This window comes from Anticarsia gemmatalis, chromosome 13 (genome assembly GCF_050436995.1).
Source record: "Anticarsia gemmatalis isolate Benzon Research Colony breed Stoneville strain chromosome 13, ilAntGemm2 primary, whole genome shotgun sequence".
Taxonomy (NCBI): domain Eukaryota; kingdom Metazoa; phylum Arthropoda; class Insecta; order Lepidoptera; family Erebidae; genus Anticarsia; species Anticarsia gemmatalis.
Window position 1 is genome coordinate 6,723,796 of NC_134757.1, and position 8,968 is coordinate 6,732,763.

At 32.1% G+C, this 8,968-nt stretch overlaps 3 protein-coding genes across 5 annotated transcripts; 1 reads left to right on the forward strand and 2 right to left on the reverse strand.

Annotated features, from left to right (window-relative positions):
* Nucleotides 1-332: 332 nt before the first annotated feature.
* LOC142977616 (spindle assembly abnormal protein 6 homolog) lies at nucleotides 333-5,015 on the reverse strand. 3 transcript variants are annotated; one of them, XM_076121607.1, is made up of 12 exons: nucleotides 4,770-5,015; nucleotides 4,508-4,671; nucleotides 4,101-4,257; nucleotides 3,595-3,780; nucleotides 2,882-3,039; nucleotides 2,600-2,759; nucleotides 2,268-2,336; nucleotides 2,042-2,185; nucleotides 1,545-1,752; nucleotides 990-1,176; nucleotides 661-776; nucleotides 333-530 (listed from the first exon to the last, which is right to left on the reverse strand). In XM_076121607.1, the coding sequence occupies exons 1-12, from the start codon at nucleotides 4,884-4,886 to the stop codon at nucleotides 391-393; spliced, it is 1,806 nt and encodes a 601-aa protein (XP_075977722.1). In that variant the 5' UTR covers nucleotides 4,887-5,015; the 3' UTR covers nucleotides 333-390. The 3 variants fall into 3 exon arrangements, with proteins under 3 accessions (XP_075977722.1, XP_075977721.1, XP_075977723.1); XM_076121606.1 differs by having other exon boundaries at nucleotides 661-779; nucleotides 4,770-5,014; XM_076121608.1 differs by lacking the exon at nucleotides 2,042-2,185 and having other exon boundaries at nucleotides 661-779; nucleotides 4,770-5,014.
* A 192-nt stretch (nucleotides 5,016-5,207) lies between these two features.
* RPA2 (Replication protein A2) lies at nucleotides 5,208-7,210 on the forward strand. Its single transcript, XM_076121926.1, has 6 exons — nucleotides 5,208-5,375; nucleotides 5,465-5,547; nucleotides 5,639-5,857; nucleotides 6,077-6,262; nucleotides 6,489-6,697; nucleotides 7,021-7,210. Exons 1-6 carry the CDS (start codon nucleotides 5,366-5,368, stop codon nucleotides 7,103-7,105), a joined length of 792 nt encoding a protein of 263 aa, XP_075978041.1. The 5' UTR covers nucleotides 5,208-5,365; the 3' UTR covers nucleotides 7,106-7,210.
* Nucleotides 7,211-7,239: 29 nt separating this feature from the next.
* boca (LDLR chaperone boca) lies at nucleotides 7,240-8,675 on the reverse strand. Its single transcript, XM_076121927.1, has 3 exons — nucleotides 8,390-8,675; nucleotides 8,023-8,277; nucleotides 7,240-7,618 (listed from the first exon to the last, which is right to left on the reverse strand). Exons 1-3 carry the CDS (start codon nucleotides 8,518-8,520, stop codon nucleotides 7,444-7,446), a joined length of 561 nt encoding a protein of 186 aa, XP_075978042.1. The 5' UTR covers nucleotides 8,521-8,675; the 3' UTR covers nucleotides 7,240-7,443.
* Between the last annotated feature and the right edge of the window lie 293 nt (nucleotides 8,676-8,968).

The window sequence follows — 8,968 nt, forward strand, 5'->3', positions numbered from 1 at the left end:
AGTGTAGGCTTTCCTGAGACTTTGATCGTATCGGATTGGGTACCTACTTGAAATTTCGCATAATGTAAACTCAGCTTAAATATCGTGCTTTATTAATGCTACGCCGCCGCCACGGATAAAATTACATGTATTTGATGTATTAGGTACAGCCTACAGGATCATTCGACTTATGGTCCCATTTATTTGTTAAATAACTCTTATTATTTTTTCTTTGTTAATGATACTAAGTAAACCAAACTTATGTCCTTCGAAACTAACATTGTGGTAAAAAAGCAGCGTTGAGATACATCGATACTATTTTCTTAAGATATAAATCTATTGAAATAATAGAATTTCATGTAAAAAGAACTTTATTTAAATACTATGATTGCACTAAGTTACAATATAGAATTATGGAAAGTAAGCGGAAACAGGTGTAGTTCGATACGTTGAACTTCGCGCTGATTTTTTCTCTCTGTAGTCCACTTTAGGTAAATTTATGTTTTCCTTTCCTTTTTGACTTGGCTGATTATAATGCTTGTTGGTTGTGCCTGAAAGAAAAACAGAAGAATTAAAAAAAACTAGGCGTTTAATCAAATCAATTTATTTTTGTACATGTACTACCTAAATTTATTACTACCTAGTAGAGTTTTTTTTTTTGCCGAGAAAAAAAGATCTTACCTTTGCCACTAGTAACTTTGTTTTCAATCTCAGCAGGTTGTAAATACTTAGGATCCAGCCCAACTTTTGTATTTTTCTCTTGTGTTTCAGGTCCTGGTGATTCTTCTAAATTCGACCTGCTGCATAAAAAAAATATTTGTCCTGTCAATTATTCGCTAAATGGAAGTTTACTAGATCGTAATTAGTTACAGGCTGGGGTTACAAAGTTGGCGAAATCGTCTTTAAACTAAAGTTAATAAAGTATTAAAAGCTTCAATAATATTCGGTATTATTTAACATGGAATTGCAAAGTAAAAATTGATCAAATCAAGTATTTATTTTTTACTTACGATTTTGAGGTGGCATAAAAATCAATGGACTCTTCTGATATGCCGTGTAATGAATCAGAATGATTGTTATTTCTAGACAGAAAGTATGGCGTGGAACTGGTTGCTGCTGGAATACCAAGCTTTTCCTTAGGCTTGTATGTGTCTGGAGGTTCAAGATGATCCATTTTCTTATGTAGCCATTGTATTACTGCAAATATAACGTTTTATTTTATTGATGCAGCTCATAAAATATTACTGCGCCCGGCGCCCATTATCGGCATAGGCAAAGAAAGGATTTTTCGGTGCCCCGACATACAAGCGCACACTGTCGGAAATTGTACCTTGGCATGCTGCAATGCCATCAGGGATGGCGAGTGGTAGGTACTTAGCATGCCAAAGTAAGCATCCATTGCCAGTACTGGAGCAAACTTGGCATATTATGGTTTTGCTTGAATACAATATAAGAGGATACTTGATAGAAACAATAAGTGAGTTAAATATATTTTGCCAGGTGTGGCAACAATTCCTGGACACGGTTGTCAATTTTCATGCCAGTAATAATTTAATATACCTTACCCATATTATTATTTTTAATAGTTTCATCTCTTTCTTTTAAAGCTTTTTCATTGATTTCATATTTTCCTCTCAAATCGTCAAACTCCTTTTGTAGTTTCTCCATACTTAGATTTGTGTCACATATTTGCAGTTTTAGTTCTTCCATCTCTTTGGTGTTACGTTCGATTACTTTTTCCTGTTCTAGAGCAATGGCAGTTCTGCATAATAACTAAAATATAAAAGAAACAAAGGATAAGATAGAATCTGACAACTTAATAGAGAGTGTGGTAATGCCTGGCAAGCAGAGGGCGCGCGGACGGTAGAGTCCAGAATTTAGAGCCCTAGTAACCCTCAGTTAAATGGAGCTAATGGTGGCCTGTTTGATGCATTTGCTTTAATTTGGACACATAAAATGAAAAAATTAAAATTTGAAAACAATTATCATCTAGATAAATTGAACATTCAGCATGCATGGCTCTCCTACTTTGTGTTCTCGGACTACGGCCGTGATAAATTACCTTTTCTTTCATTTCAATGAGGTCGGCATTTTGCTTTGATATTATCTGATTAGCTTTTAACAGCTGTTCTGATGTTGAGTGAACAGCATCATTGTTCTTGTTAACTAGAGATTCACTTAATGCTAATCTTTCTTCTAAACTTTGCTGAAAATAGTTTAAAGTAACATAAGTACAAACATAACTGTTAGTTATACTATAGTTAATACATTATAAACAGGCAACCAACCTTTTCTTTTTTTAATAAATGTATTGTGCTATTTAATTCTCTTATCAAATCTCCATTGTCCTTCACTGTCTGCAAAAATACGTGATATTAATAGAAGGTAATAAAACCTACAGAATCTTACATATTATAAATGCGAAAGCTTATGAGGATGGATAGATGTGTGTATGTTTTTCTCTTTCACGCTAAAAGACGAAGTAGATTTTGATGAAAATTGGTAAAGCGATAGTTTATACCCCTGGGTGGCCAAGGATACTTTTAACCCTGGGTAAACATTTACTCCCAAGCAGAAACTAGTAAACATAAATTGGTATATAAAATGTTGTCAAATATACCTTTTCTAAGTAAACACATTTAGAATTAGCTTGGTTGTAAAGTTTATCTTTTTCCATACAATCCCTTTCTAACGAAGCAGTCTTGGCTTTTAGTGTTGCAACTTCAATATGTGTTTTTTGGACTTCTTTTTCTAACATATTCAGGCACTGAGATTTTTCACTGTAAAAAAAAGTTATAAAAAATTGTAACAAATATGCATAATTTACAGCAAACATAAATGAAAGATACAATATTATCAGTTTATATTATTGTTATTGATAAAAAAATACATAAATACATGCCTTAATTGATTTTCTAAATGCGATATATTGTCACGTAATTGTTTACAAAGTGAATTAATTTCATCTATTTGTTTGTCTTTCTTGTTCAAGTTGTCTTGATATGAAGCAAGCTGTGATTTCATGTTTAGTTCTGCATTTTGCTGCCACATCTGTTTTTCCTGTAATACATAATTTAATAACAGTTTTAAATATAGTAGCAAAAGTGCTGACTTTTTAACGGAAATAAAAAAATGTTGTTTTTTTTATTTCAGTTTACAAAATTATATTCAAAATTGCAATGTATGCAGACAAAGGTTATCATATAACAGCACAGCATTAATTCAGTTTCTATATTGCTAATAGTTTGCTGAACAAGTCAAATAGCTCATAAATGTAGCCAAGGCATAATATTACATGTCTTGAAATTACAGAAGAGTAAAGTTATTTTGGACAAACAAGGGCCGTGGTCTAACTCTTCGCGAAAGCCATAACAGACAAATATATTTTTATTGTGGCTTAACTGAAAAACCAAAAACATTATACTTATGTTCATAACTTATAAAATTTCGTATTGCATGTTTAATATATAATAGATTACGGGAATTAACGCGAACATGTATTTTACCTTAAAATGCCTAACGTTAAAAGGTACAATTTGTGTTTACATTACATACTTATGTTGCTAAAAATAGTTGTTAAATGTAGTCTTACAAAAGTGACTAGACTGTATTTACCTGCATCATCTTATCCCTCTCTTGTCTCAAAGACTCCTTATATTCTTTTTCTAATTTATTTTTTTCTTCTTCCATCCTAGCTATGTTGTGAGTGTAGTCATGTATTTTTCTTTCCAAATTCATACACTTATCGTTCAATATGGCTTCAGTACTGTTCGCTGAACTTTTAATTGAGGATAATGTTTTCTGAAATGAAATAAGGATTACTTGCAAAATTTATATACAATTTGCATATAGCGTGAAAAACCTTAAAAACATAAGTACAGCCCAACAAAATTGTTTAATGTCTAGAAGCTAGAGGGGCCTCCAACCAGAAAGACCTGTGAGAGTTATGGCCTAGTCCTAAGATTTGCCATAGGACTCTAGCATTGTAATTACTAAACTTCATTTATGAAGATACATACAGTGTAGTATCACATATATAACGTTTAGTAAAGGTAGTTCTCAGATAAAATCAATATTTTGTAATAGAATCATGTTTCTCTACAAATATTTAAAATAATAACTTTTAAATGTATGATGGTTTCAGACATATGCTGTTTGATCTCAGCATCCGTAGCAGGCCCGGTCTTCAGTGATAAGTGTACTAGACGCTTGAACTCATTGTGCTCCACCACTTCAAAGTAATATTGCATTGGGTTTTTCTGTTGCATTATTAGAAACCTGGAAATAAGTAACAATATATAAATATGGAACATAGTAGAACTATTAGTACTAGAAAATATCTCATACCTAGTTTAAACAGTAAATAATTAATTAATTTAATGAGCTCTATTTTCATACATCCATTCAGGTAACTATTTTATAATTTACAACAGGTAAAATATATTTTGACTAATCTAAAGTATTATAAAAATATATAAAATCTAAAAATGTATGTAATTAATTGTGTATTTTGAATTTCATAACTTACATATTGTTGGAAGCGCATTGTTGTAGTAATCGTACTAGTTGCGACGGAAAGTTGTCGAAGTCTACAAGGAGACCTTGTTGTTTTTTCAAGTCCTCATAGTCTGTACGAGTTATGATCAGCACACACAAGAACGCTGGATCTTCGTCATCTGACAAAGATATTTTCTACAATAAAAGCTGCTATTAGTATTACATAAATTAATAATACAGGGTAAAAAAATAGCTATTTTATTATACTATACTGTCTATGAAATATATCTCACCAATGTATCAGTTTCAAAAACTTTGTCAATTGTTATAGTCACATCTTTTTTGCAATCTTCGAACCCTCTTTTGATGGATATGTAATACTTTCCTTTATGAAAAGTTTTACACGCCATTGCGTACAATCACTATGGTGTCATTTAGATAGAGAAATAAGAAAATTACAAACAATAACTAATAACGAAAACAAACTTGCATTTGAAAGTTCAAACCCAAACATCAAATCACAAGTGTCAAACGAAACTTTTTAATTTTCAACCGCGGGAACGGCTGCACTGCAGGACATATCGCGTAGGCGCACTACGCTCTGTATAATCGACTAATACAAAGTTAACTGCGATAGTGACATATTGTAAAACTAGCTTTACTTGATTAAAGTGTTGCCAACTCCACTCTAATAATAAAATCATTCAATCTTCCGTTCAATTTCATTCAAATCTCAATCTCGAATTCCCGCCTGTGTTGAACATGTCAAAACTCGTCCGCCGTTGAAGTGGAATTCTTATATTAGAAAATCTTCAGTAAATTGTTCATAAACCAGAGTTAAAATTAATACGACTATTTAAAGGTATTCTTCCTAAAGTTATCTATCAGAATGTGGAATGGTAAGGAGTCGTCCAATGCACATACAATAAAATTATAGTATAGATGAGTGTACTTACCGGTAAATCTTACCGCATTTCTTGTATTACAGATCAATCTGCTGTTGGTGGGGGATTTTATAACTCACCTAGTCAATTTGGGAACGTAAATACACCTAATCAGGGTCAAAAAACTGTGAGTCTAACATTGTTGCAGCTTATGATTTAATGTAAACAACTCGTCCATGCACTAAGTTTCAAACTAAACGGTTACGTTTCATGTCCAGGGTCGCAGAGCATCCCGGACAGCTCCAATAGTAATCAAACAAGCTCTTGAATGTGGAGATGATGGTGTGAAAATATGGGGGACAGAGATTCAAATTGTTAGCGTGGTGGCGCGTGTAAGGAACATATGTATGCAAAGCACCAAAATTACATACACGATCCAAGATATAACAGGCAGGATGCGAGCTGTTCTCTGGCTGGACCAGGAGAATGATGATGAAGTAAGTAAATAGTCACTTATTCTCATTTCATGGCTATTGTCACACACATAACATTAAGAAGTAATGGAATCACCTCTAGGTAGAATTTCTTATCATCTTATTATAATTGTAAATAAGGTTAATACAATGTATTGGTTAGTATCATCTGTGTGTTGGATGTAAGCTTAACCCATCTCAAAAGAGTTATAATTTATTTATTACTTTTATTTCATCCTACAGGAAAAATCTGCTCCAAAAGTTCAAGTAAATGATTATGTACAAATCTATGGTAATGTAAAGACCAATAAAGGGAAAAAAGTACTTATGGCATTTAAAATAATGCCCATAACTGATGTTAATGCAATTACATTCCACTATCTTCACTGTATTAAAAATAAAATCAAAATGGAAGCTGACTCCAAAAAGGTACACTTTATTTTCTTAATAGTTTTGATTCTACGATATTCAAAAATTTTAATGATAGTACATTAACCCTTTGATTGCCACTGTTGGCTATACTTGACTAATCAGAAAGTGCTTACTATGCATTTTTAACAAAAATATAGTGCCATGAGTGTGGTGGTCTAAGGGTTAAAGCTTTATTGTTCTAGTTGCATTCAAAAATTTTATTTATTTTAATTTGGTTTATCAGGAAAAAGTGGACAACAATCCGACTTTCACAAGTGGTCTGCCTGCTAATTCAATGGTAGGAGTGGCTGATAACACAGCATCAGTGAATGGTCTGAATCAACGACAAATGATGGTGTTCAACTTGATAAGAGCATCTACTCAAGAACAGGGCATAAGCAAAGAAGACATGTACACTTCACTCAAAGACCGCATGCCACAAAAAGAGTTTGAGTAAGTACTTTATTCCAATTTATTTACAAATAAAGAAGGTGTGATATTTAGGTCCAGTCTATAGTGTTAGGTAACCTGCTTGCTAAGTAAAGTGACAGTAAATGTATGAAAAAATCTGTCTTAATTTCATCTGTTATGCTATTTGATAGAGAGGTGGTGAAACACGGCCTTATAGTTATAGATTAATAATTTTTGTTTTTTATTGTTACATGTTCATATGACCATGATGATAATTTATCTGCTTAATTTGTACAAAAAGTGTGGGTTGACAGTGTGATAAGAGAATGTAGATATTTTTAAAACAATATTTTTTCTTTTTCCAGAAATATCCTTGAATGGATGTGTGGTGAAGGTCATATCTATTCAACTATTGATGAGGAACACTTCAGAGCCACTGATGCCTTCTAAAAATATGAGTTCAATCTAAAAGTACCGATGCCACCAAGAATTATGTTATAAACTCCTACTATATTTTTACAATAAAACATTACTTCAAAAGTAAAGTAATACTCCTTTTTATTTGTGGTAAATAAAACCAAGAATAGAAACAAAATGTTTTTAATATAAATGAAAACAATATTGTAAAGAATCATACAAAATAAAAAAGGTTGGATACCAGATCTAGATGATAATAATTATTTACAATGCACACTGTAAACTAATCAGTCAAAAACATCTTAAATCTTTACAATTGTATGAAATATAATTATGTACTTTCCTTATCAATAACTAAAAAGTAAATTCTATTATAATTCATCTCTAACAGATTTGTTCTTAACATCTGGTTTCTTTCCTGGATAAGTTTGACTTTCAAGTTGGACTTCCTTCAATTCTTCTTGTTCTACTAAGAACTCCTTAGCAGTCCATGCTTGAGATCCATCTTTGAACATGAAGATTGCTCTGTCATCATCTACAAGGTATCTGAAACACATAAAATATTTTTTAGAGATATAGGTGGTACTTATCACTACATTTTATAAAGCAAAGTTGCTTTCTACATCTGTCCCTGTGCCTGTACTCATGTATGTATGTTTAGATCTATAAAACCATGCAACCAATCTTGATGCAGTTTTTAATTTAGACAGAATTCGATTTTTTTTAAAGAGGAAGATTTGTACATTAAAATTGTAAGGGTTTTTCTAAAATAACTTTTTACACTGGATGAAGCTGGGGTAGGATGTTAGTCCTAATTAGGAAAGATTATAGCTATGTCTTATCACTTGCAATAAAAACTTGTCATATCCTGGCATTGTGACTGGCAAAAAAAAAAAAAAACATTTCAGTGATACAAAAGGTGTGATAATATGATGCTATTGCATATTTACCTCTCTACTTGTATATGGTTGCTCCACAAACTGGTCTGCCATATCTTGGTAATCTCCTCAGTCCTGGCTTTGGAAGGTTTGTTAGCCACGGACACAAACATCATTAGTGTTTGACCTTTTTTAGTTGCTTGTAATACACTCTCTGGTTTTGACATATCCAATTTTGTTAGGTCTAGTGCCGGTGGTTTCCGAAGGTGCTCTGGTAACTCATCTTCAGGTAATGGCTCCTCATCTTCCTCCCATTGATCAAACAATCTAAAAATGAACAATAGTTAAAATTGTTAGTTGTATATAATTTAGGCCTATGAAAGTACACCAATCAATAGTGCTCAAATATTTATGATTTATTTAAAATGATTTTAATTACCTTTCTAAGTCTGCATCACTATAATCTCTAATGTCTTTTTTCGCCCAAGCCGGCTTTTCTTCATCGCTAGCTTTTTTTGCAGAATTAATTGCAACACATAGTAAAACTATAAACAATACCGCTTTCCTCATTTTGATAAATAGACTAAACAATGAACAAAGTCTACAAGAAATACTTGTACATACGCAAAGAAAGTAGATTTTATTGGATAGGTAATTCAGTACAACACCGTCGATAAACAGTTGTTATTATGCCACGATCGCAACGCCGATTGGTGATTTGTTCAATTTGACAAGTTACTGAACAGTATTGTCAACGCCTTTGGTTTTCTCCCTAAAGCGAATTAATACAGATAAGCTAGATTAGTTATTTCTGACAGCTGATTATTTTTTATTGCTTATTATTTTAAACAATTTTTAGCACCTCATGTTCAACTTTTTTATTCTGTCTTATTTAGCATATTTTCGGTATTTGTAGTTTTATAATTATAATACAAACTGCCAAATACTTGAATGTTGTTTAACTGTCTGGGTTATGCGTAATATATATTTACTACATTATGGGGTAATTTCACAACTT

Bases quoted from the DNA above. Each gene is read 5' to 3' on its own strand.
- RPA2 (XM_076121926.1), top strand. The intron at 6,263-6,488 runs GTACACTTTATT...TTGGTTTATCAG, and splicing joins TGGAAGCTGACTCCAAAAAG to GAAAAAGTGGACAACAATCC. The intron at 6,698-7,020 runs GTAAGTACTTTA...TTCTTTTTCCAG, and splicing joins ATGCCACAAAAAGAGTTTGA to AAATATCCTTGAATGGATGT.
- LOC142977616 (XM_076121606.1), bottom strand. From the start codon at position 4,886: ATGGCGTGTAAAACTTTTCATAAAGGAAAGTATTACATATCCATCAAA. The intron at 4,672-4,769 runs GTGAGATATATT...CTTTTATTGTAG, and splicing joins TTTTTGAAACTGATACATTG to AAAATATCTTTGTCAGATGA. The intron at 2,186-2,267 runs GTTGGTTGCCTG...AACTATTTTCAG, and splicing joins ATTTATTAAAAAAAGAAAAG to CAAAGTTTAGAAGAAAGATT.
- boca (XM_076121927.1), bottom strand. From the start codon at position 8,520: ATGAGGAAAGCGGTATTGTTTATAGTTTTACTATGTGTTGCAATTAAT. The intron at 8,278-8,389 runs GTAATTAAAATC...GTTCATTTTTAG, and splicing joins AGTGATGCAGACTTAGAAAG to ATTGTTTGATCAATGGGAGG. The intron at 7,619-8,022 runs GTAAATATGCAA...TATGTGTTTCAG, and splicing joins AACCATATACAAGTAGAGAG to ATACCTTGTAGATGATGACA.